Source organism: Dermacentor albipictus, chromosome 7, assembly GCF_038994185.2.
Source record: "Dermacentor albipictus isolate Rhodes 1998 colony chromosome 7, USDA_Dalb.pri_finalv2, whole genome shotgun sequence".
NCBI lineage: Eukaryota > Metazoa > Arthropoda > Arachnida > Ixodida > Ixodidae > Dermacentor > Dermacentor albipictus.
Window position 1 is genome coordinate 57,280,120 of NC_091827.1, and position 27,867 is coordinate 57,307,986.

A 27,867-nucleotide genomic window follows, 5' to 3' on the forward strand; every position below is an offset into this window, starting at 1 on the left:
AAGGGAACCGACGGGAAACCAGGCGGCTCGAGCGACGACTCGCAATAAACGAACCAGAATGGTCAAGGTGAACCGCAATAGCCGCAACGCTCGCGCTAGACGAGACCTAGCGTCTTCTCTGCGTCTTGCTCTTTCTCACGCTGTACTGTTTCGCGCTCGCCGCACGGCACCTACCACCATTCCACACACAAACACCACACACGCACAGACACACACTGACACGCTCACACACCATCACTCTCTCTCACACTCTCTTTCTCTCGATCACTACTTGGTCTTCTCTCCTACGCTGCTGACTCTGTCGACTCTGCACGGCTTAGATGTTTCTTTTCAGTTATGCTTGTTATCGTTTCTTTTTCTTCCAGTATTCGACGGCAGAAAGAAAGCGCGCCGCTCTCCTTTCTTCCTCGTGCGTAGGGGCGAGGTATTAAAATGAATCGCTCTTCCGGATCGGCACTCATTGAAAGTTGGATACAGCCGGCGACGAGGCGAAAAGAAAGAATGGCGACAATGTCGGCGGCTACGAGCGGCGTGATGGCTTTTGTGTTCCTCCTGGCTTCATCGATCGGTAAGTACTGTGCCGGAATCAGCGTTTACGTATGCAACCACTGGCACACATTCATCCAGTGTAAACGAAGCACGAGATGTAAGACAAGCTTAACTGATCAGTTAACTACTTTCCGGGGATTTGGGCTGAAAAGCAGCGTATATGTGCATGTTAGAGTTTAGGTTCAATCTATGAGGCGCACCTGCTTCTGTGTGCCTTCGTTATGTTGACGCAGCGCTCTAACTCGCGCTCTAATTCGCGCTTGTGGTGCGTATTAACATTTTTTGTGGTTGCGAGATACTCCTTATTATAAAAGATGTGACGAAGGTAAGGTAAGAAAATGCCTATAAGCTCATTAGGCACTGAGAGGTGTTTTGACTAGATTTAGAGCAAAATTGTTTGAAAAATACAAAAGGAAACATGCTTGCGGTAGCCTACAGCCACACACCGGCTAACGTGATGCGATAAGGTGATGCGGTAAGGTGACGCCGTAGCAGATTACTATAACGTAGGTTCATGTAGATTGATGTTGTGTGAAACGCGCTAAGGAACTGTGGTGTGATGACCCATGTGCTCTTCTCGGTGTTCGTCGTACGTATCTTCCTTTATGTAGATACCGCTGTAGATGTGCCGTAGGAGCTACGATGTTGTTCTTGTCTCGGAAGGAGAATTGTTCTTCCTCGAAGACACGTGATCGTCAGACACAACGCGACCTCATATCCATTTTTTAAATTCTGTTTTTGAATTTACTTTACCTAGCAGTGCTAGACAAAGCTAACAGGGCTAGACTAGCACCTATGGACCACGATTGATGTCTTGCTAATTTCTGTGCTCTGCTCATGACAGGCATTCTTCGTATATAGAAAACTTGAGTTGCTCGTAATAAAACCCCGCAGTTGTTAGTACAGGCTTGCGTTTTCCCAATAATTTCTTGGTCTTCTGTGTGGTGTCCGGTCCATGTCGGTTTTCTTTCGGACTTGAGACCACCTTCTGTGGTATCGAACGAACGAGGCTTTATTGAATCATGGAACGAACGGCTCTTCTGCGCCTCTGAAAAATATGGTTAATTTGGTAGAAGCGTTTAGTCATAGAAAGACACATGTCGAAACAAGACTGAAGCATTCAGTTACGCGAGCAACGCTCAGGTATTTTTTCACGACACGAACCATTGTGGAGCTTGCATATGTGAAGCTGTACTACGTTGGTGCGCTAGCGATGCAAACGTATGCCAGTCGTTTGCCTACTATCGTTTTCTACGTTTACCAACATCTCCGCCAAAGCACGCTGAGCGACATACTTAACGTATTTAAAGAATAACAGCGTTACAATGCTGATAGGAATGAAATCTGGGGCTATTTGTTTCTACTTGCATCAGGAATAGCAAAACAACGAGTAAAATGGAAGGTAGTGTGTGCCTCCGTTTCTTACGACTTTCTGTCGGGCAATTCTTTCCTGCTGCTTTACCATTCCTAACGTTTTTTTTTAATGTTTCAAAATGGCCTTCGTAGCTTATTCTTGTTGTGCTGATAGTTAGCTTGTTCTATTTATTTGGTTCTTTAGACATGCAGTTCCTCCTCAATGAATGTTGCAAAGAATTAAAGTATGCGTCACAAACCTAAGCCCAATAATGAAATTCAGTATACGAAAACAAACATTTTCATTAAGCGCCTTGAAAAATTGATTGAACTGTGACCTTTATGTGAAGCCAGCCTAGAGGTCCTCTAAGATTCAAGCTAGCCGATGTTGTCTAAGATTCAAGTTTGTGCCTGACTTCAAAGAATGAAGACGGACAGTTGCGACAGCTACGTTCCGTCTCGCTCACAGCACTGCTACGACGTCCGTGTGTCAAGCTAAATTGATGTTTGGTGTTCAGATTTTTCGAGTGCCCGGTGTTTCTTGCAAGGTCACGCAACTCCACCTCGTTTGAACCCGCCTTGGTTGCTGAGTGGCTATAGTGTTGGGTTGCTGAGCACGAGGTCGCGGGATCGAATCCCGGCCACGGCGGCCGCATTTCTATGGGTGGGAAACGCGAAAACGCCCGTGTACTTAGATTTAGGCGCACGTTAAAGAATCCCAGGTGGCCGAAATTTCCTCCACTACGGCACGCCTCATAATCAGAAAGTGGTTTTGGCACGTAAAACGCCATAATTAATTTTTTTTCCATCTAATTTGAGAAATATATAAAGCTTTGTATAATAGCATATGCGTTGTATGGGTGCTTGAACTCATACGCTTCTGCTCGCAACGCTTTGCATAGCAGTTAGTGAATAAGGATTGCCCAGCTACCTTCGATTTCACGCGTGGCGCACATTGTTTGGGCTTCTGCCACACGCAACCCGAAAATTCAGAACATTCCGAATATGCTGGCAATAACATGAATTATTACGCTCAGGTTGTTATTACACGAACGTTTGCTTTGGAACGTTTATTTGCAGGCCGTCACAGACAGGACATAATGCCACTCCTGTCATAATGTAGTGTTTGAGAAAATCTTATTCCACTCAATGCAGACATATAGAAGACTGAGTGAAAGGCGTTAGCGCGCTATAAAGCAAGCGCTTTGGAATATTGGTTTCGATTTCCAGTTTACGAAGTCCATGAGAAAACCACGCTGTGTCCCGCCTTTGCTTCTATCACTGCAGGTATCTCCCATGCACAGCTGAAAGCTGGCTGCAAGATAGAGCAACTTCGTGACTGTGGCTCGGACTACGTGCCCTTCGTGACGCGCACGTACCTCCACGAGGGAGGAGAAAAGTTCAAGGAGGCGTGCGAGTGAGTATCAGCAGCTCTATTGCATCTTCCCAGTGTGCGTGGTTTGTTCTGTGAGACTCGATTTCTGCCCACACTTCAGTAGTGTCTCAGCGATTACCCACGCTTGTGACCGGTTTCTCGTACTGCATGGTTTTCTTGGACGTGAACGTTGTTCTTCGCTTCTACAGTGTAACTAGCTCACTGCTTGTCTAAACGCACCGACCACATTCCCACGGCTTCTACCGCATCGATGCTCGCCATTACGCGTGTTTTTATTTTTGTACTCTTATTTTTTTGTGTCATCCCCCCCCCCCCTCATTGGACAATCAAATATTCTGAGAAAGCCACTGAAAAAAGAGTACGCATTTGGACTCGTTGGTTCATGATTACGAGCCGTAAACAGCGCTAAACAACAGTTCAGAGAGAGGAACAGCGCTGTGGTCTGTGTTCCTCTCTTCGTCCTGTTGTTTAGCGCTGTTTACTGCTCGTAGTCACTGACAAAAGTTGCCAACGTTTTACATATCGTTAGATATTTCAATCAGCCAATCAATCCAGCGTTCCTGGACTTCCGCGCTGCGTTCAAATCACCTCGTAGCGACATTCGGGGAACTTTAGCGCCAAGTCGATGCCCTGCCGTACACACCCGAATGCCTGCACTCACGCCTGACTCGGGTGACTATGACTCGTATGACTCCTATTAGACGAAATATGACATATGACTCGTATTACACGACGAGCTATCGCGCTCCGCTTAGCCGCTGTCGCGACTGTGTTGGCCGCGACATAGTCGCGAGCAGGTAATTCGGCATACATATGTTTCGAATTGTCGTGAGAACACAAGAGCATCGCGCGGTTATCAAGGAACTAGGCAAAATAATTGAAAGAGAAGAATAAAGCAGAAAAAAAAGAAGAAGAAAGTGCTACGACTATACGAATATTCAAGTGTTCTACGAAAACTCGTCTGGCGAGGAAACATATTGGTGCCAAAAAACGTGCACTCGCCAAGAATAAAATAAAACTAAAGAACCAACGTTTCGGGCCCCATAAGTTATAATCATGGGCGTGTGGCACCAATACTATACGAATGCATTCGAGAGCAGCATATAAATGGCAATTTTCGCTAGTGTTACCGACTTGGCTGCTTAAGCGCGAAGACCGCAAACGGTTTCTCGTAAGTGATCACTGTTACTGTTGTTTCGAAGGACCTCAAAATGCGCGTGTGAAACAGTGATGACTTTCGAGCACCTACTGTTTCTAGTCAACTGTCGCAACGCAATTGACATCACCGATAATTTCGTTTTGCTTCCCTTCGATTTCCTCTCAAGACCCCGTGCCCATCAGCACTGCTTTCTGCTCGCACTTCATCAATTTCTCTTTCGTGACATGGTATTGCTGCGCATGCGTGACAAACGTTAGGCAGCAGGTGCACTAAGCACTTACCGAAACAACACTAGAATCTCTGTATATGAACGAGGAGAAACCCTTGTAGCACCGAGTTTGAAACAGGCGCTATAGAACACTTTGCGTCGCAGATATTCTCTCAACGACACAATTAAGTTAATTGTAACCGCGAAAGTGGCTTCTACGTGGGCACCTAGACGTCAGGCATGCGGAAGCATTCTTTTAAAAAACAAAATTCTGTGAGGCGTTCCTGTAGTTGGCCGAAATTGATATGGAGACAAGTCGATTCGAGGGCAAATCAGTGCAGCTTGATTCCGGCGGCAGTGATCTCAAGTGAACATAGTGAGACTTGAATGTATATGCGTGCTTCATCACGTAAGTTTAAAGTGTCTGCCTTTATTTCCTTGAAACAGTACGTCTCCAAACTTTTTCCGCGGTCACAGGCTTGAAAACATATTCTTGAGCTTTTCCGGAATAATATATATCCGCGCTTAGAGATTTGAGCGTGCACGGTGGCCAGGTGGTTTTGAATTGGCAGTTTTTCGATAACAAAAACATTACTTGTTTATTTGTATTCAGACTCCTGCCTGAAACACACCCAACGCTTCAACGATGAAATTTCCTGATTCGTCGAATGTAGTAATCGGTACTACTGCTTTCTTATTAAAATGAAAATAAACACACAAATTCTTGCCACGTTTTTTTATCAATGACTATTTCTTTTTCACTTTGTTATTAATTTTATGAATGAAAAAAAAATAAGACAGGTGTATCACTTGTTACATGGCGTATTATTCAATAATAGAGAATATGGACCATGTGGGGTAATATTCAATAATAATATAAGGTTGCGAGACTAAGTATGAAAGACTTCCGCGAAAAGTTTCAGTTGAAACAAAATGCGCAGTTGTTGGAGGTCAACATAAATATTTCACGCGAATGCACAAATGAGGTACCATTACACAGGGTGCTGTGAAACAAATATACATCACACATGCGAGTGTCTGCGAAAAAGCATTGAGAAGTTATTATTGCTTTGCGAAGTGCTGCTGTTGGATGGACATGAACCCAGCACTTTGGGAAGTGAAAAGTGCCGATGCAATCTGCACAAATGCTTGTGGTGCAATCCTGTCTAATGCCGAGTACACATTTTCTCAGGTTTCACAGCGAAAACTCTATATTCCGACTGTTACACACCAGTGAGAGAAAATTTGGCCTATAGGCTAACGACCTCTTTCAGCACTGACGGCTCAGCAACACTTTCGCTGACCATCTTATTATTTTCTCATTTCTTCAACAAATGATGAAACTGTCCTATCATGCAAATGAAAAACAATTTGTTGCTTCTATCCCGTTATCAATCACTGAAGTAATCAAGCAACAGCAGTGTTCTTGAAGAAAGAAAGCTAAAGAATTTTATTACTTTGTCATGTGTTGGCATGACCGGCCATGGGCGCTACATATCGGTGGGGGAGAAATGAACAAAATAAGTAAAAAAAGCAGTGGTTTGGCGTTAAAATTAGTACAGGCTGTCAAGGTGAATGCGGAGCCCTATGGCGTCTCCATACACCAGGTGCCGCTTTGAGAAGTTTCAATCAATCAATCAATCAATCAATCAATCAATCAATCAATCAATCAATCAATCATTCAATCAATTGTACTCGAAAACACGGCAAAGCAGAATCAAGTAAAAAACAAAGCAGAAAATACAGGAAATAAGCGATGAAAAACTTACACCATTAAAAAAACATTTGCGGCTACGTCCCGATTTGCAACAGACCTTTGCTTTTATTGCATTCGAATGTCGAAGCAGAACTTCTTAAGGTGTTACAATATTGAACACGAACTGCTCACGTGCACTACATGGAGGAATAGCTGTGGTAAGGTGATAAAAATAGAAATCTTAGGGCGAAAGAAGAATTTTACAACAGAGCTATAACAGGAAATGACAAAATGGAACCACGTTGCATTCTTTTCTTCAGTAAAGAATGAATGAATGAACAAATCAATCAATCAATCAACCAACCAACCAACCAACCAACCAACCAACCAACCAACCAACCAACCAACCAACCAACCAACCAATCAATCAATCAATCAATCAATCAATCAATCAATCAATCAATCAATCAATCAATCAATCAATCAATCAATCAATCAATCAATCAATCAATCAACCAATCAATCAATCAATCAATCAACTGTTGATGAACTGTCTCGCGCAGGCTAGACAGCAAGCAGATCGCTTGCACGCTCAAGTTCGTCGAGGACTGCCTGGAGGGTCTGCCTCGCGTCGCCGCCCAGCTGGCCATCAAGTCGATGGAGGAGAGCTACGAGGCCACTTGCACCGAGGGCACCGACCAGTACAAACGTGAGTGCCGTCTTATTCGGCGTAGGGAACGCCAACGAAAACACTCGGAAACAAACCTTCGTGGGGCTGACACCTCACCGCCGGCAGCTCCTCGCACGCGGCACAGCTTTCGGGCATTTCAATTTTTACATAATCGGTAAACGCCCAATGCGAGGACCTTCCGCCCTCTTTGACCGAGGCTTAGGGTGCAAGGTCATAGTGCCGCAATATTTTTCGTTCAGTTGACTTTCATATCGTAATCGTGCGCTTTGGATTAGAATTTGATACCGCTAATATTTTATTTTTAATCAGTTTAAACCATCTTAAACTTCGTTTGTGCGGGTTCCTTTCTGACCTTGATTTTCGCCTGCGGTCTCACTAATCAGGAAATCAAGCTTACCTGCGTTGACACCTGCGAAACTCGAAGCAAGTACGTCGATACGAACTGCATGACAGGACGGTGCATAGGAAAAGAGGGGGAGGGATCGGACACCGACTTGCAGCTCTGTTTATTAGAAGAGAAAAAACGCTGATGTATGAAACGCCAAAAGTCCCAAGGGACCGTCTCTGCTAAAGAAAAATGCCAGTCAAGCGAGAACGGTAGCGGAAAAGAAAATGGGGACAGGCGGTCCACTTGTACAGGTTGCTGCCCTTCCAGTGTATGAACCTTATCGAGGGATCGAAGCGCCACCATCACGAAGGTCGACTTAAGTAAGCGTTTCGGTTAACCAGTGATAAGCAGACGGGCACCGCACTAACTGATTGGCGAGCGGGTTTGAGCGTGCGAAGCTACACGTGGTCTGTGAAAGACGCCTTGGTGGAGGATTGGCCACATTGTGCTGTTTATTATCCACGCAAAACGTCAGTACGCTAGCCTTTTTGGCTGCCGCCCCCAACGATGAACGGTCGCCTCCTATGTGAATCAAGCTTGGGGTTGAAGAGAAGCAAAGAACGATCCATGGTCGTAGGACACCGCTTTCCGATCACACAACCCGAAACCGCGCCAAACCGATAGTTATAAAAATGTGCTTTTACAACCTTCGTTTCGTTTGTGCGATGCTGGTCGATTGTGAATAGTTCTGGCCACAAACTATCCCAGTTTTCCTCGTTGGCACAGGCCGACTGAGCCCGACACACTTGGCAAACTGCAGGTAAACACGGTCAGGGCTGTTCGGCGATGCGCAGCAAAAAGATAAGGCACTGGAACCTCGCTTTTTTTTTACGATCGGCGCCCTCGGCTCGGGGCCCGGTATGCCGCGGCAACCTTGCCTGACCAGCAAACAAGTTGATGGAGACGCCGTCGTGCTGGGTTAAGTAAACCCGATTCCTGGCTCTACGTGTTCGCGTTAGGTACGTGTAAACGATCACGTGGCATTGCAAAATGTGGCAAAGACAATTTAATGCTAAGACTCTCGCTATGTAACTCGCGTAGGGCGTATAAGAGCCTGGATAAAAAGGGAGAAGCTTTGAGCTGGCCTATGAGACTGAGCGTAATGATTGGCCAGGCAAGCTGTCACGTTTTTTCCGCCAAGGAGGATGACGTCAACGTGGCGTTATACGTCGCACTCGGCATAGAATTATTTTCCTCTAGTACATGCGCTGCTCCCATGATTTCTCGTTGCACACACCGCTGAAGCTACGCCTAATTAATTAACTCACTATGCTATGTCAACAATGCTACAGTACCGACGCAATTTTGAATGCCGACTCGGGCTTTCACAAGTATTCAATCCTGCCTGTAAACTTGTTATTTGGGTGCCCTACTTTCTTTATGGTCGAGCTACAGACGGTGAATATAGTTGGCATGCATGACAACCTACACATAATATAAATGTGGCACAACACACGTGACATCTCGTACTGTGTTTTTCAAACTTGTTTCACATTCTTTTAACCAAAAATTAGAAAGTTCGAACAGGAAAAGCCGGCTCTTTATAGTGCCTGGTAGTTCAAAGTAGGCGCTGATGCGCCACTGCTCAACCATGTAAAATCAAAGAAGCCGTGATCATTGGTCTATGTATGGGAAATACATTACATGTGCCTATAGACATACAGCTTGCAGAAAGGAACTGCAGTGTGCTGAAGCCACTATTCGAAGAGAAGGCCTTTTTTGCTTCAGATCTAGTGAGTTGGTAGGATATAAGTATCTGGCCACTTTCTTCTCATCAAATTGGACAATTTAGGGCCTTCTAACGCACGCATAACAATGAAAAAGGCGTCAAAATTAAGTGCGGAACAAGAAAGACGCACCCAGTGAGTGTACAACTATGCACGGAGCAGTAATAACGTCTAATTAGCTATAAGATGCCGAAATGAAACCCAGTTGTGCTGGGTCAAACTGCGTGCGCCTAAAATTGGAACCGGAAGTGCGGCTTTATCCGACGTAAAATGTGGGCCGATCCCAGCGATAGCAGTCTAAACAACAAACCACATTGTACACTAATTTGTCCCACTAGACGTTATCTTTCTTCAATTTCAGCCGCTGCTGGCTCGCCTTTTAATTCTGAAGAACTAGTAAGTTTTAAAAAATTCAAGTACGAACTTTGAAACTGCGTAATCCTGCACCAAAAAGAGATCAAGCAGTTGTATAAGCTGCAACATTTAAAGCACCGAAAACTGATACATATTTTTTTAGTTGAACGATATATATATACAGCTGATGGTGGTCTGCTCCGGACCAAAGTCCGTTGCACACCGCTCCGATAAGGCAGGATATGTGGCAAGTGAGCCTCTGAAGAAACCTTTGATTTCTTGAACGTGGTTTAAACCATGGATCAGGATCTCGAAGAGGTGCGACGTAATGTTAACGCATTTATCTTCCATTTACCGCTAAATCGCCACTGAAGTTTTTCCGTCGCATCGGTGATCAAGTTTATAGGCTGGTCAAACACGGAAACCTGCGTATATTGTCACGAAGATAACTCAGACGAGCTCGCCGAAACAGAACAGCCTTCTTTAATGATGGCTGGAACCCCCCCCCCCCCCCCCCAAACCCCAGCGTACAACTGCGCTTTTCGTCTTCTCTCTGGCGATTGGTGCCTGTAGTGGGCAGCTGACTACTGGCGATCGGGACTCGTAGTGGGCAGCTTACTTTGCGTCATTCCTCCCCATGTAACAAGCGACCGTCCCCGTCACTGATCGAAGGGAGTAAAGGGGGACAATGGGCGTGGGAGAATGTTTATCAGAGCGACATTTCTTCGCGGGCGCAGTACGGCTTGATCCGTACTACGTGGGAAATCTCGCCTCGTGGCCGTCGTTGGCTCGAGCTCATAGTGGCACTCCGACGGACGACCTCGTAGTTCACGTCGCTGAGTCGCCTGACGATGTTGTACGGGCCAAAGTATCAGTTCAGTTATTTTTCCGACAGCCCCTGATGACGGATGGGTGTCCACACCCAAGCATAGTCGCCGGCTTCGTACTGGATGTTCCTTCGGCCACTGCTGTAATGGCGGGCGTTTGCGAGCAAGCTGTTGCGATTGCGAGCAAACTGTTCAGCTTCTTCGGCCTTCTGGACGATGTCGTCAGCATTGTTGCTTGTTTCGTTGTCGACCGGGAGCATGGCGTCTAAAGGTCTTGTTACGCAGCTCCCATAAACAAGTTGAAATGGTGTGAATCCGGTGGTTTCCTGAACAGCCGGATTGTATGCAAAAGTAAGGTATGGTAGAATTTGGTCCCTTATAAAGTGTGCTCTACGTCAACGTACATCGAGATCATATCGACGATAGCTCCATTGAGGCGCTCTGTAAGTCCATTAGTTAGTCCATTAGATATAATGGACTGTTAGTCCATTAGATCTCCTGCATTAAGTCAGCAGCAAGTGCAGACCCTCGATCAGTTATTAAGATGGAAGGGGCCCCGTGACGTAATAGGATATCATGGACAAAGAACATGGCGACTTTTGTAGGGGTTCCGCGGGGTAGAGCTTTTGTTTCGGCGAACTGCGTTAGGTACTTTCGTTGCGATGACTAGCTATTTGTTGCCTGCGGAGGACGTAATGAATGGACCGAGAAGATCCATTCCAACCTGTTGAAATGTGCTGGAGAAGGGTCTAGGGGCTGCACAAGACCGGCGGATTTCAAAAGTGGAGCCTTGCGCCGCTGACGATCACGGCAGCTTCTCACGTAGCGCTGAACGGACGAGAACAATTGTGGCCTGTAATAATTCCGGCGTATGCGCGCTAACGTCCTGGCGAAGCATAAGTGTCCGGCACACGGGTCGTCATGACACGCTTGCAATACTTCTTTGGGCAGTGAAACTGGGACCACGAGAAGGAATGTTTCTCGGCTGTTTTCAAAGTTCGTTTCGTAGTGAACGTTGCGGCGGAGGCAGTAAGAAGTCAGTCCTCGTGACATCAGTCGTGGGACAACAACATCGGCTCCCTGGAGGTGTAGGATGAGGGGAAGCAATGTGCTGTTTGCACATTTCGACAGTGTCTACTACACCATGAAACTGGAAGTCTTGCTCTAAATCAATTGGCTTCAAAAGTATAGACGCACGCGAGAGGCCGTCGGCGTCGCGGTTCTTCTGTCCGCATCGATAAACCACTGTGACGTCGTACTCCTTAAGGCGTAGGCTCTAACGAGCGAGGCGGCTTCAAGGGTCTCTAAGACTCTCCAGCTAGCACTGTGAGTGGTGGTCACTTACTACTCAAAAAGGTCGGCCGTACAAGTAAAATCGGAACTTGCCGATGGCCCAAACGACGGCGAGACACTCCTTCGCGGTTCTTCTGTCCGCATCGATAAACCACTGTGACGTCGTACTCCTTAAGGCGTAGGCTCTAACGAGCGAGGCGGCTTGAAGGGTATCTAAGACTCTCCAGCTAGCACTGTGAGTTGTGGTCACTTACTACTCTAAAAGGTCGGCCGTACAAGCAAAATCAGAACTTGCCGATGGCCCAAACGACGGCGAGACACTCCTTTTCTGTCTTGGAAGAGTAGACCTCTGCCTTTTTCAGATTGCGGCTTGCATAGGTTACCAAACGTTCGGTTATGGAACCACGCCCTTGCAGAGTCTTGGAGTGCGAACTACGCGTTGCGCAGCTTGCGCTCTTGTTCCATCCGTTGCATTCGGCGACCCGCTCGAAATGGTCTAGCCAATCTTCCACGTCTTCATTAGCGTCTCATTGGAATGCAATCGGCGTCTGCGGCTGGTTGATGATGAACTGTGCCGGCAGAACAGCCGCATCAGAAGGCTGCGGGCTCAGGTTCATCGTTCGGATACGCTCGGGCAAGAGGCCGTGCTCAGGCTGGTTGGAGCCCTTGCAGATGGCGGCTGGTACGTACGCGTACAGGGGTAATCTCTCCCGGACTACTCACGGGAGACGTGTCAGGGATAAGCTGCGTCTCCGGCAATGGTAGCATGTACCCAGCACCTCCACCAGTAAAATGCCACGAAGATAACTAAGACTAATACGGGCTCGCCGGAACAGAACAGCCTTCTTCAATGATGGCTGACACCCCCCCCCTCGCCCCTCCCAAGAAAAAGAGCAAAAAAAAAAAGAACCCGGTGTACAACTTGGTGGTCAGTGCCTGTAGTGGGCAGCTGACTACTGGCGATCGGGGTTCGTAGTGGGCAGCTTCGTGTCACCATGAGTACACGTAAATCGTAAATCACCTCAATGCCGAAATTACGCGTCTTATATTAGTTACAGGGAAAATCGCGGTGTTCCAAGTGGCGGCAAAGCTCGAAAGTTGGCCGAAATGTTCAGTATTTTGCACGTATAGCGATTTTCGCGAAACGCTGCATCGCTAACTATCATCCTTGCTCTCGTCTGCTTCGTTGCTTTTACAGTGTACAACAACGCCGTCAAGTGCCTTAACTCCGTCGGCACGAGGCTGCACAAGTGCATGGGCACTCTCAGCAACACGTTGCATCGCGGCACGAGCAAGGCTCCCCCGAAGGAGGTCATCCACTACTCCTGCTGGTAAGTTGAGATTACGATTCTTCTATATAAGCTCAGTGAACTGTGGTCATTGGACCTGCGCGATGGTGCTTTTATTACTTCAGGTGGGACAGCGTTATGTTTAATTGATTCTGCTGGAGCCGAAGCTTCGCACAGTTGACATCAGCGCTGACGCACTCAGCCTAGTGAGGGCTGGAATCAAAATGGGAGAGAGAGAGAAAGAGAGAGAGAGAGCAATGACAGGAAAGGCAGAAAGGAAAACCTGGCGAGTGTCCTGTGGGGCGTCCCACATGAGGTTAAGCAAAAGGGGCACTAGAAAGAGCAGGAGAGGGAAACATTAAGCACTGCATGCAAGTGGTCGATGCAGACGAGGACCACAAGTGTTCACTCAGATTGGTGCGCTTCAATAAATGTGCCAGTGCTCGGGTAGCCTTTTCTACAAGCGACGGATGCGGTCCTGGGCCGAAGTACCGTTTAGGGACTTGACAAGCATTCGGCGTGACATCTACGACCGCGCGTCGTCCGGCAAGAGGAAAAGGTTGGAAGCACGAACATTCTTAACTTCTGCTCTGCAAAACTCGGTGCGTAGCGATCAGACCAACAATGAAGAGGACGCGTGTACGTTTCGTTTGTAATGCCTTCTTCTGTTTCCAATTCCATGGGGTTGGTGTCGGCGACTCTGGGGTCATAAATGAGAGCGTCGTAGGTCCCCCTGGCCGGTGAAAGGTGCCCATATGCCTTAGCATGGGCCGAACACTGAATGCCGCTCCCATTTATGGGAGCGTATTTTGTAACGATTTGCTTAATGTTCTCTGGTTTTTCATATTTATCATTGACGCCATGGTGTCAATGATAAAAGAAAGGATTAACGGATTAAAGAAAAATGCGTCGTGCGGAAATATATTAAAAGACGAACGGAGACGGGTTTGCTACGAGTTGTCCTGAAATTGCTTCCCCTGACCCAGTTATGCCGGTAGCAAAGATCAGGTACCAATCCAGTCACTGTCAGACAGAAATAATAAATGAGGTCTCATGCATAGAAAAATACGAAAACTAAATTCCTGGCAATGTACTACTAATTAATGGGCCAAGAGCCCAGTGGTTTCATCGCGCTATCCTTGGTACCACGGGAACCATTAGTTGTTGAACAGCTGCACATGTCCTGAAGAAATAAGAATTAAATAAAGAAAGAAATTGATGTGAAAATTGAATTTTCATGTTTTGACCAAGCATGGTGATCAAGATTGATCATCTCATGTGGAGCCTGCTTTTTATTAATCGAAGGAGGTCTGCAGGGAAGCCCTTGTGTACTTTAGTCGTGCCCTTGCCAGATCCCGGGACCAAGAATGCTCAGATAGACGGCCTCCGGACCGTGGACCCATAGGGACGCGCTATCGTGTGAACATGGGCTAGCATAGATATATGCAAAACTTTGGCAGTATGCAGGGCAAAACGCAAAACCATGACCACAGAGCCTAATCGCTTAGATAGATGCAGATTCCCCTGCATTACCTTCATTTACTAGCAGCTTATGAAATTATAAAGTTCTTACTTTAGGAAAAGGAAGGTATACGTTGTGTTTCACTGGGCGAGGACATGGCAACTGGATCGCTCAAGGTGGAACACTTATCTATTCTATCGTAGAACTGGCACTCGGAGTTCCACGGTGGTATTTCACACAAAAGATGGAACCTAACATTCCTCAGCATCGCTGATCCGACGGGAACTGGCCTATTCAGCACAATGTTAGCCAAGGACAGACGCGACCCGCCAGTCTCAAGTATGAGGAACGATATGGATACTATCACTAGTCTAATGACGCCAATTTTGTCCATCGGTGAAGTTGCACTAAAAACGACTGACTGCTATAATATGTGCAAATTTTCTTGACGCCTGTTCTTATGGATTGAACTTGGGTAAATAACCACAAATTTTTTTTTATCGACGCATTCGCTGAAGTCCGGGTGATTGTCTCAATCGACTACTTGAGCCACAAGTGTCGCCTGCGGAATGAAAGTCTTCCTTTTTTTCTGTTTCCCAGCGCTCCTCTAGCTTCGTGGGGTAAATCTCTCTCATGATTCAATTGTATAGACTTGAACTGAAATTGACGGCCACGCATTGCTTCTTCGCAGCGCGTACCATGACGCACTGCAGTGCGTGGAAGACTCCGTGTCCGGCTGCGACACGGACGCGGGCAACGAGTTCATGGTAGGCAGCATGGAGAGCATCTTCGGCGAGACCCTCAGTCTGGTGTGCGGTCAGTACTCCCGCGGCTCTGCGGCCTGCAAGCAGTTGCCGGCGCTGCCCGAACTCGGGCCCGACGAGACCCAGATCACCAACGTCATCGAGCTTGCCACGAGGGTGGCCAGTTCACTGGGTCAGAAATAGGCTCCTAGTTCCTCGGTACGCTCACTCCAAGTGGACACATGCCTCGCCTTCAACTTACGTCGTGTTACTGATTACTCTGTTCCCTTAGCGGAAGAACTCAGATGATGGCTTAAGGGTAGAATTTTAGGCATTTTACTACAACCTTATCGTGTCATAGAGGCCAAAGGCCAGCTGATGGCGAGGTAAGCCACCCTCCCGATACCTGCTTAAATATCCGCTGTTGTTGCTGAGCACCAACTCCGCTCATTCAACTGATTCTCGTCTCGCCATTTTAATGGCATTGTGTGAGCGTTCGCGTGATCTACCTGTAGCCATAGCGGCTGACATCTGCCTCTTGCTTTGATGTAACAGGTCGTCGCTACTACAGGTCAGCACTGACGTCTGGCGCTGTGCGTGCACTCACGCCATCGAACTTTCATGAGCCTATCACGGAATCCTCGGAAGTCGCACTCTCATTTATCATCGCTAGACGAAAAAGAAGGGAAATAGATATCAACCAGGGTTGCACCTCTGAGCGATTATCCAATTATCCAATTATCCAACCGCATTTTTTTTTTTTCACGCAAGAACAGACTTCTTGCCCATGGTGAAGCCATGAGCTGTGACGCAAAGAAGCAGTTGTTTATCTGCGCGACCAGCGGTCGCTTCCTCTGCCTTTACCATGCAGGTTGCACTTTCGAATGGTTTAAAGTGAGAACGGATCAACAGATGTCGACAGAAACCTAGAGACAGCTGAAGGACCTATATAAATTCCCTTTTTGGTAGTCATAGTGACACCTTGTCAGCCGTAATCGTGGTGCCGCTATCTTTATGACGTCGAGGCAATGCGCGTTTTCGAGGAGACTTTTCCACATTTCAGTGCCACAACTCGCGCTCCTTTCTGCATTAGAGATTGAAAGCAGACTAAGGTAAGTAGGGAGATCAACTAGACGAACCTCCGGTTTGCGGCCCTACACGGGAGAGGCGACTTGGTACTGTAGCATTCGCTTTGACATTTGTCTAAATTCTTACTTTTGCTAGTCTACGCAGAGCATCCTTGAATTGCCTGGATTGAACACATCTCCTTAATATTCATGATGTATGACTGTGTCCTACTTAATGCAGAAACCTTCATGTAATGTGGACTTTTTTGCGGCACGCTGTGTGTAATGCAGGAATGCTTACTCGTCGTAAACGTAAGTTTTCTGCGTGAGGAGAATGGATGATTGCTGGATGCCTGCTAGTGATAGGTCAAGCAAGAACGAATATATGTTTCATTTTTGCCGAAACATAAGTCACACAATAAAAATATTGACCATTCATTTTGTCTCCTTTGTCTTTAGCACACCACGAACGCTGAACTATATATGTCACTCTGCGCCCAGCTTTTGAAGGCAACCTTAAAATAAGATGCCTAGCGTTAAGACTACGCTACCAGAAGGAGATGTGGATCTGCTGAGGTGTTCTCAAGGTGATACTCTCTTTACTCTTTTGTACAGTGACACAGAAGTTTGTGTCTGTATTGCCTGCATTTGACGAATTTATAGACGATTGGGGAACGTCTGAGTGAAATAAAAATCTAGAAAGTGTAGCTACACACTGCACATGTAACGTCACTCGCCAGCAAACATTCCAAAACCTATGGTGCCAAGAGAAAAAAATTCTTTGTGGCCTTGACATGCCGGCCAAAATCAAGTGATAAATCCAACATTCGCATGTTGTACTATGCAATCGAAGCAGTAATTCCAGGTCAGAAAGCTGCGACAGAAGAAATTTATTCTTTTCTATTTCAAGAGCTATCATATGGAGACTGCAGGTGCCTTCTGTCGACGGTGTCGCCGTCGCTGTGACGTTGCGTATAAATTCCTAGGATGATTACACCATTGCCGCGCCCTCCCTACACCATATGTGGGAGCGAAAGCGTGCGAGGGGGGCCGACGATCACGGTTCAATCTCGCACACGAGAAAGCAGAAAGCGGCGAGAAAGCGCGCTGTCTTCTGTCGCGCGCAAGGTACCGGGGAGAAAGGAGAGAGCGGCGGCGTTCTACTCTTGCTGGAACTGCGCAAGTGGCGGCTGCGCAGCTGAGAGTGAGCTGCGTCAGGGGCAGAGTCCAGGTGCGCCGACGGCTCGTAGCTTTGTGCGTGCTGTGTGTTTCGGTGCTCAGTTTGCGTTGAAGCGATAGACAGGACGAAGGTCACTTCGCTCGCTGCTGCTGCCTCGCTTCTTCACGCCAGCGTTTTGAAAGCGAGTGTACGCGGTCATCAAGTGTATAGCGTTCATGTTTGCTGTGCGCGCTAACACCATGCTTGTTTAGTTAGGAAGCCGATGCTTACAAGGTGATACGGTCGATAAAAGTACTATCCTCAGGACAGACTGGAGGGCTAGTTGGTATGGCATTATTTACACAATAGCGCAGAAGCGCATGGACTAAAGAAATCGACGGGATACAGCACTAACGGCGAACTTGGGACACTGGCTGAGTACTTTGCTTACTTGTACTGGAAAGCGGTGTCCCGAAAAAGCCCATCGGCAGCGGAAATTCAATCTATACGGTACGAGACGCCCGTCTTTCAGAACAAGTAAGCAAAGTAGTAAGCCAGGGTCCTAAGTTCGCCGTTAGCTCTGTATCCCGTCTATTTCATTCGTCCATGGGCTTCGGCACTACTGTGCAAATACTATCCTTACTCGTATAGATGTCTGCTAATTTGCTGTCGCAATCGATGCTTCGCCTTTCGGGAGAAACAGCTACTTCTTTCGTTGATGCTATATTCTCCAAAAGTTTTCGTTGAGGCGTTGCCTGCATTAATCAAGGCAGCAATGCAATAACAAAGAACATTCAGAGCACCTAGTGAAGCGCTAGCTTACGAGAACAATCTACTGCTGCCCTAACACATAGCCTGAACCCCGGAGCGAGCAGCCTGCGTTACCGTCAGCGCCACGAAGCGGCACAGGCTGTAATCGAGAAGACAGTGCCTTCGGGAATGCGATACCTGTGGACAGTATATGAAACTCGTTGTTGCTCAGCTAACCGAGAGATTGGCAACGGGTTCGTATCTGCTATTTCGCGTTGCAACGCCTCTGTTCGTGAAGTCGCGATAATGGCGAGCCGCTCTGCTTGTGGGACTTTGATAGCTAGTATCTGTGCGATTCGAACAGTAGGCGGTGATTAAACTGCATACCTTCTGTTTTCAAGCGCGAAGCAATGTATTGGCATGGTACCTAATCATCATATACTATTTCTTGTTGTCTTGACCGCCATTCTTGTTGTCGCGACCGCCTCAGCGCGGCAGAGAGTCTGGGCAATAGAAGAGTCCGTATGAGGAGTACAAGGTAGACTGGTGTCAAGGAAGCTGCCGGGCGGTCTGACATAAAGAAGATAGAAAGGACTATAGCCGGTAGTTTCATGCTTTGCAGTGTTGTAGGCGTGCGTGATAAAAGGCAAGATATCATCCCAATATTTGTGCCTGGAATCGACGTGCATCGAAAGCATGTTGGTCAAAGTTCTGTTAATGCGCTCGACGAGATCATTTGTCTGCGGGTGATACGGGGTCGCGTGGAAAAACTGAGAAGCACAGAGACGCAACAGCTCTTCAACTACTTCGGCCACGAACTGGCGACCACGATCGCTCACAATAACACCAGGGGGACCATGACGCAGTATAACGGAGGACAGGAGGAAGCTCGAAACATCAAGAGCCATGGCCGTTGGCATCGCTGCGGTTTCAGCATCACGTGTCAGATGGTCGATGCAGACTATTATCCAACGGTTGTCGTTTGTTGAGCAATGGAATGGGCCGAGAATGTCCACTCCAACCGTTTCGAAAGGAGATGATGGTGGCGTCACAGGCTGAAGGAGGTTGACCGGAGCAGTATTCGTGCTCTTGAATTGCTGGCACTTGTTACAACTGGCAACATACTCGTACTTTTCTGTATCCCGTCGCATACTAGTCCAGTAGAATCGGCCCTTAATCCGGCGGCATGTTCTGGTGAAACCCAGGTGCCCAGTAGTCGAGTCGTCATGCATAGCACGTAGCACGTGGGTTCTGAAATTCTTAGGGATCACTAAGAAGAGGCGGGCCCCATAAGCCGCATAATTCTTCTTGTAGAGCAGGCCACCTTGGATGACAAAGCTATTTTTAACTGTTGGTTGAACAGCTGAGGCGAAGAGGACATCCAGGCTGCGGTCGTCACGCTGCTCTTCCCGGAAAGTGACAAGGTCGGGAAAAAGAATGTCGTCGATGGCGGCCAAAACGTCATCGAAATTGTCGGCGTCACATGCACTTGTTCGTAGAGGAAGCCTCGAAAGACAGTCGGCGTCCCCGTGATCTCGGCCACTCCTGTAACGGACTGCAAAGTCAAATTCCTGCACACGTAGCGCCCATCGAGCAAGGCGGCCAGACGGGTCGCGGTGACCAACCAACATAGTGAATGGTGATCAGTAACGATCGTGAAGTGGCTCCCGTAGAGATATGGGCGGAACTTCTGGACCGCAAAGACAACAGCGAGACACTCCTTCTCAGTGACGGTGTAATTCTGTTCGGCCTTGGTCAACGAATGGCTGGCATAGGGAATGGCATGCTCGGCGCGTCACCAGATTACTGGACGAGGACGGCGCCCAGGCCGATTCCACTCGCGTCGGTGTGCAATTCTGTTGTGGCAGAGGGGTCAAAATGGCAAAGTATGGGTCCGAAAGAGAGCAGGAACTTCAATTGATGAAACGAGGAATCGCAATCTGCTGTCCAGGTGAAAGGGTTATCCTTGCGCAGCAATGAAGTCAGAGGGTAGACAGTATCGGCAAAGTTGGGCGCAAAACGTCAGGAGTACGAGCAAAGACCCAAGGAGCTCCTCAGCTCGCGTTGTGAATGCGGTTGTAGAAAGCCGCTAACTGGAGCGACCTTCTGTGGGTGTGGTCGCACCCTCTGCTTGTCCACTAGATGTCCAAGTACTAGCGACTCTTGTTGACCGAAGTGACATTTTTTGGAGTTGAGGGTAAGGGCAGCTTGTTAAAGGCCCGTCAGAACAACGTCCAGTCGATGGTGTTGCTCTGCAAAAGTGCGGCCAAAAATGACGACGTCGTCTAGATAACCTAAACAAACCTCCCATTTCAGGCCGCGCAGTACCGTTTCCATAAACCTTTCAAATGTTGCAGGCGCGCTGCGCAAGCCAAACGGCATGACGTTGAATTAAAACAAGCCGTCTTAGGTCACAAAAGCAGTTTTCTCTTTGTCAGATGAATGCATGCGTATCTGCCAATAGCCCAATCTGAGGTCTACAGATGAGAAGTAGGGTGCGGAATGAAGGCAGCCGATAACGTCATCGACCGGGGAAGTGGATACACATCCTTTTTTGTCACGGAATTGAGACGCTGGTAGTCGACACAAGACCTCCAGGACCCATCTTTCTTCTTCACGAGGATGACCGGCGCAGCGCAAGGGCTAGAGGAATCTTGGATGACGCGCTTGGCTAGCATGTCGTCGACCTGTTGAGCGATTATCTTGCGCTCTGACGCGAACACGCGGTAAGGCTTCTGCCTGATGGGGTGCGCGGATCCCGTGTCGATCCTGTGGAGAGCCCGCGTAGTTGTAATGCGAACTTAGCGTTCTGCGCGAAATCAAATAATGACGCATGCTTGCTTACGACGCTGACCAAGGCCTGACGCTTCTCTGATGACAGTGACTTGTTTATCATTTTTTAAAAACGGCGACGAGTCTTCAAGGGCACCGTGGTCAGCCCTGTGCTTTGGGACTCGTGTGACGTGTCATCAGTTAAAGCGCCTATGCTGAGACTGTAATCCATTTCAAAAGAGGCAAGTCGCATACAGCTGGGTAGCACAACAAACTGGGAGGCTAAATTTGACACCCACAGTGTAGTTGTTCCGCAGGCCACAGAGAGGACGCATCGAGGTACAAGTACACTTTTCTTCACAACCATTGAAGGCACACGCTCAACAATTGCATCAAATGTATCGGCGTCGACACCGCAAGCAGCAACTCGAACTCTGGATAAGGAACGTGCTGGTAAGACAGCATCTTCAATGACGGCGAGAGCGCGTGAACAGGTAGCAGATTGGTCGGCAAGATGAGACAGGAAAAGCTCGCCAGTGCCGCAGTGAACAGTGGCACCGCACTGTCGTAGGAAATCGAGGCCAAGAATTACGGTATGAGTGGATTGGGCAAGCACTGCAAATTCGGCTTGATACATGTTATCGGAGAAATAAACGTTGGCGGTGCACACACTAATAGGTCGGAGCAACTCTCCACTCACAGCACGAAATGCATTAGTGTTATCCCAGCGAAACATCACTTTACGGCCTAGTCGGGTTTTGAAATCCAGGCTGATAACGGTGACACTCGCTGCTGTGACCACTAAGGCCAACGAAGCAACATTGTCCACTAAAACACGAATCTTGTTATGATACATGATGACTGGCGGGGGCATAGGGGCGTGTAGTTGATGATGACTGGCAACCTCACCTCCATTGCTCCATTGGCCACGCCGCTTAGTTTCCCGGCGGCGGTGACGTGAGACGTCGTCGTGGAGATGGAGACCTGCGCTGGCGTGAAGGCGGCGGCGTCAAGCTCCGCACAGAAGCTGGCGAGTCGCTGCTGTAATTCGCCTGGTGGTTTGTCCTGCTATCGCAGTCAGAAGGCTAGCGTGTCCCGTCGTCGTGCCGATTGCTACGCCGATAAAAAGTGCGCGGTCGCTCATGGGACGGTGGTGACCTGCGACGGCGATGAGGACAAAATCTGGCGACGTGACCACGAATACCACATTGGTATTCACTGGACGCACCGAAACTGTCAGTAGCAGGATAACTAGCACGGCCGTCCCACACTTGAGCAACTGCAGGTGGTTTGGGTGAGTAATCATCGTGGAACTGATAACTGGGATGCGCGTTCACAGTAAGGTTTCGCGCTCTTGAACGAGAAGCGAAGTTGTAGGCGTCTACGGAGGCGGCGTTCATGGATGTCTCTTGGAAGTCGCAATGAGAAGAGGGCTCTCGAAGCCGCCTCATGTCGGTCAAGCTCTTCGCGCACCACTTGCCCAATGACTGACGCAAGGTCGGATGGAGCTGGGACCACGTCAACACTGGCGGCGTTAGTTACGTTGGCCAGGCGGCCGAACTTCGCTGTGATACGCCGAGCTTTCAAGGCTTCAAATGTACGGTGGTGCCGAATGACGTCACTTACGGAGTCCAGACTTTCTTTTGCGATGAGGAACTGGTACACGACCTCGGCGATCCCTTTTAAAAGATGACCAACTTTGTCCTCTTCTGTCATCTGAGGGTCCAGGGCCTTGCAGAACTTCAGCATTTCCTCGATGTACGTCGTGCAGGTTTCACCGGGAACTTGGGCTCGCTGCATTAGGGTTTGCTATGCACGCTTCTCTTTAGCCTGCCGGATCTCGGAAGCACTTCGTGATTTCGTCTACGAACTTTTCGCACATCGTCATGCTTTCTTAGTGGTTTTCAAGCCACACAGACGCGGTTCCCTTGAGGAAGAAGGCAAAGTTGTTAAGCTGGGCGGTGGCGTTCCAGCCACTGAACCGACTTGCGCGTTGGTAAAAGCTGAGCCATCCGTCCACGGCTTCCCCGGCTTTCCCGGCGAAGGTTCGTGGTTCGATGTAGGGCTGACAGGGGTAGCTGGAAGAAGGTGGCGGGTTATCGCCATCGGAAGCTATCTGTGGTGGCAGACCGGCAAGCACTTCTTAATTTTGCTTGGGCTAGTCGCAAACCTATAAAGCTTCGTCGACATCTGAGTTTGGACGTCCGGTGTGACACGGCTTGAGCTTCGCGCTGGGCTTCAAAAGGCAGCCTCATTGACCACATTCCACCTTCGTAAACAAGGACGGGAGGTGTTGTTGGGGAAGTGCGAATTGGTGGCTTTTTAATCCGCATAACGAACAGCACATTGATCGACGGACAAGTGATATAGTCCAGTAGAAATTAATTAAATAAATAATAATTAATTAATATAATTAATTAATTTATTTATTTATGACGTACTGCCAGCCTGGATGTCAGGCTTTAGGCAGGAGTGGGGGTACATAACAATACAGTATATCGGAATACGATATACATTCGGTCGAGCAACTGCGGCATTAGAAGAACCTACGTAATACGTACAAAGCGAAGTAGAAATAATATGCCACGACAATGTGAAGCATCGTTATCTATTGCGGAATGCACTCAAGAAAGAAGACACCGTCGAACACTCAATCACATTGGCAGGTAGGTTATTCCATGTGCGATTGTGATCGGGAAGAATGAGGCTTTGAACACGTTTGTTCTGCACAAGAACTTTCTCGCCTTCCTTGAACGGGAAGAACGGGTTTGTCGCTGGGTAATTAAATGAAAATATGCATTTTTGTTTATTCCAAGTTGGTTACGGTAAATTAAGTAGAACATTTTTAGTCTTTCCTTACCTGTAGGGTCTTACCTGTAGGGTCTCTAAATTGGCTGTTTGCAAAATAGCTGATGGGGATTTTTTCCAACTATAACAATTACTTATGAATCTGATGCACTTGCGCTGGACATTCCCATGTTTGGCAATATTGCACTTCGTGTGTGGATCCCAAACAACTGTTGCATATTCTAGAATTGATATGACGAAAGATTTGTACGCGAGTAGTTCAATTTCTGTAGAGGATTTAATAAGGGGTCTTCTGCAATATCCAAGTTGTTTCATTGCCTTATTTACAGTGTACGTTATGTAATCATTGCACTTCAAATATGATGTAATTATGAGTCCTAAGTATTCCTATTTTGTAACCTGAGATAAGGTGTTGTTATCGATGGTGTAGCGGAACTTCAAAGGATTAACTTTGCGTGTCACAGTCATAGCTACTGTTTCTTTATAATTAATGCTCATTTGCCAAGTTGAGCACCAGGCTTGAATTTTACGTAGACATTTAATAATTACTGATCTTCATGGCACAAAATCTCATGGTAACGTATACAATCATCGGCAAACAGACGTATTTTAATTGATATGTCAGCAGCAATATCATTTATAAAAACTAAGAAAGGTAATAGTCCCAGGACGGAGTCCTAGAGAACACCGGACTCTCCAGGGGCAGGGTGCGAACTCATTCCATCAATACATACTACTGGATGCTTGAATGATAAGTATGCCGCTAGCCATGCGAGCAATGTACCTTTTTTCAGCATAAGTTTAAATTTCAACAGCAGTTTTGGCACGTGAACGTCACCGGCAGCTAAACATGTAAATAAAGAAATGTCAATAAACACATTGAACATACTATTGTATTATACCTTGAGGGACTACTTGTAGAATACCATGAGCCATCAGTCAAGCGATGATGCGGTGTCATTAAAAAAAATTGAATACCTAAAGATCGGGGCCAATACCTTCATAATGTCACGTGGTAGTGACGGTTGAGGACACAATAACAAAACTGTGAATGGCGGAACTAACTTTATTGGGTGAACCTGTGCCCAGAAAAAACAGGCTACACTCAGTGCTCAACGAAAGCGGCGAACAAAGTGGGCGATCGTCGAAAATCTGACCAGTGGGTCAAGCGCGTCGGCTTTTTACATCAGTCGTCGAATGTTCCAGAGTCATCGCTGGGACCCGAGTGCCTTCCACAAAGTTCTACACCATTCGCGTCGCGCATACAAGCAGTCAGATTACACAAGGTTCGGCGACAACAGACAGCGGATAGAAGCATCGATAACATTCTAGAAACTTACGATACATGTAGGCGAGTCCTGCGCTGAGCGATAACATTTATTAGACGGTAAAAGTGCTCACCGGTAAAAGATAAACGAGTTTATGTGTCAATTACCCCCTCCAAAATGCATCGTCCCGATGTTACAAACACAAAAGGAGAGTGAAACACAAAAGGACACTTAATAAACAAAGTAACGAAACAACAAAGAAACAAAGTTCAAGGGGACACAGTCCAAAAACAGTCCAACGTTCACCTTTGCGAAGTCCCCAAAGTTCATTAGCGCTGGTGGAATGGCTGGTGGTGGAAGCGCTCCGTGAGACCATTCGTCTGCGGGTGGTAGGCAGTCGGCCTCCTATGGCTTGTCTGGCTGTACTGCAGGATGGCTTGGATTAGCTCTGCTGTAAAGGCGGTTCCTCTGTCGGTGATGACTTCTGGGACACCATGTTGCAGCAGGATGTTCTCAACGAAAAATTTCGCCACTTCAGCTGCGCAACCTTTCGGCGTAGGTTTAGTTTCAGTGAAGCGGGTGACGTAGTCCGTCGCCACGACGATCCACTTATTTCCGGATGTTGACGTCGGAAACGGTCCCAACAAATCTATCCTGATCTGCTGAAAAGGTCGGTAAGGAGGCTTTATCGGCTGTAGTAATCCCGCTGGCCTTGTCGGCGGTGTCTTGCGTCGCTGACAGTCTCGGCATGTCTTGACATAACGGGCGACGTCGGTGGTCAGGCGCGGCCCAGTAATGCCTTTCCTGTATCCTCGATAGCGTCCGATCTGCGAGAGTTACGGCAATCGATACAGCGCACCTCGACCAGATGTCACGTGGTAGTGACGGTTGAGGACACAGCAACAAAACTGTGAATGGCGGAACTAACTTCATTGGGCAAACCTGTGGCCAGAAAAAACAGATTACACTCAGTGCTGAACGAAAGCGGCAAACACAGTCAGCGGTCATCGAAAATCTGATCAGCGGGTCAAGCGCGTCGGCTTTTATACATCAGTCGTCAAATGTTCCAGAGTAATCGCTGGGACCCGCGTGTCTTCCACGAAGTTCTACACCGTTCGCGTCGCGCATACCTGCAATCAGATTACACAAGGTTCGGCAACTACAGACAGCGGATAGAGGCATCGATAACATTCTAGAAACTTCCGATACATTAGGCGCGTCCTGCTCTGAGTGATAACATTGCTTAGATGGTAGAAGCGCTCACCCACAAAAGATAAACGAGTTCATGTGTCGATATAACTTTTCTGAATTATGGGCAAGAAAATGAGATTATAGGGCTCTCTAACGCCGATGACTCCCCCATACAATACAATATACCGCATCATGGCATAGCAGAAAGAATCGCAATATAGTAATATAACACTACCGAAGAAAAGAATCCAACACAGAACGCTCTGTTACAGCCGATTACAAAAACGAAAAAAAAGAACTGATTCTAACTGCAAGTTCTGCAATAGATTTATTTGTAGGGGTAACAAATGCTAAAAGCCATTTTAAATGAATTCAAGCGATGTTTCGCCGTGTACTACCTGTAGTACACGTAGAAACAGACGAAGATCATGCGTACAATTCTCGACACGGCTGAACGAGATGCATAAGCCACACAAAAAGAGCTGCATTTGTCTTATCCCGACTCCGTTCTCCAGTATCTTAGTTTCTATTCTTGCCTCGTTTCATTCGCTTTCCTTCTACTATGCGCCGGTAAGGGAAAATGCACATTGAAAGCTGGCACTTCACTTCTTTTCTCCTGTTAACCGCGTGGACAATTTCTCATTTACGCAACGTGGGAACGGCGATCACACGGAGACCGCAACATTGACGATGGTATTACGCAAGCAGAACAAAGGTGGGCCGTGCCGAACGTGCGTGAGCCGGTTATGCCGTGAACTCGTCAGCCATCGTCGTCACACGGAATGTAGTCGAGGTCTGCCTTATGTTCTCAAGTCTGGGTGTCGTTTGTTTTCCTCGATGTCACCGGACCATGTGAATGGTCGCTCGTCGCCTGTATAGGCACGGCTTGTAAAACAAGCTGGGAAACGAAAGAGACAGAAAAGTAAAGGAAAGTCAGTGAGGTCAAAATAGGAGGACAACCGACGTATGCAGCATGGTATAGCCGATGGCTAGAGGGTCAAACCAGACTGCCTGCTTTTCCTTCAGGTGTCACCATAATATTTTACGAACTGGCTTCTCCTACACGGATCCTGTGCGAATGATGGCATGGTTGGAGCGTGCTGCGCCAGCCAGAGGGCACTATATAACACTTTCATTCATTCATTTAACGAAGTGAAAAATACGAAGAAATGGTCAAAATACTAGTCTAGTAAGGATGCATACTGCAATTCCTTATTAGCTCGAGCAGGCTCGGCGAATATTTATCGCCATCCCGTTTGAAAGGAGATGCCAGAGGAAATCATGATTTCCTCAGCGTCGCCGACAATGGGGGTTAGAAGTGTGAAGAAGATGAGGTGAACGTTAAATCCAAGGACCCACGTGTCATGGTTCGTCTGAGCGCTACGCACCGAGCTGAAGCTGAGGCTGAAGCTCGGAAAATTGCGCTTCTAATCACGATCGCAAGCATGCCAAAGTCATTGGGAACATGTTCACTCGGGTGCTGCTTTCAGATCATAGAAACCCTTGCCGCGTGACAAGCGATTGGACATGTCACGGCGAATGTTGATTGCTTTCCAGTCATTTTGCTTTGACAGCTCACTAGGCTGCGTGTTCTGGCACGGCCCTCAATTGGGGAAAGATTCAGCACAAGTTGCTCGTATATTTGTGAATTTGTGATAAAGCTCCCTCCATTCCTTTTACTGGACTTCAGTATATTATCGTTGCTCTGATTTTGTTT

At 47.6% G+C, this 27,867-nt stretch overlaps 1 protein-coding gene across 1 annotated transcript; it reads left to right on the top strand.

Moving 5' to 3' along the window:
- Positions 1-403: 403 nt before the first annotated feature.
- Positions 404-16,640, top strand: LOC139047992 (uncharacterized). The gene is made up of 5 exons (XM_070522247.1): positions 404-568; positions 3,190-3,319; positions 6,925-7,070; positions 12,840-12,972; positions 15,084-16,640. The coding sequence occupies exons 1-5, from the start codon at positions 433-435 to the stop codon at positions 15,337-15,339; spliced, it is 801 nt and encodes a 266-aa protein (XP_070378348.1). The 5' UTR covers positions 404-432; the 3' UTR covers positions 15,340-16,640.
- The last annotated feature ends 11,227 nt before the right edge of the window (positions 16,641-27,867 follow it).

Coding starts and splice junctions, on each gene's coding strand:
- LOC139047992 (XM_070522247.1), top strand. CDS start 433: ATGAATCGCTCTTCCGGATCGGCACTCATTGAAAGTTGGATACAGCCG. Junction 569..3,189: donor CCTCCTGGCTTCATCGATCG/GTAAGTACTGTG, acceptor CTATCACTGCAG/GTATCTCCCATGCACAGCTG. Junction 3,320..6,924: donor AAGTTCAAGGAGGCGTGCGA/GTGAGTATCAGC, acceptor TGTCTCGCGCAG/GCTAGACAGCAAGCAGATCG.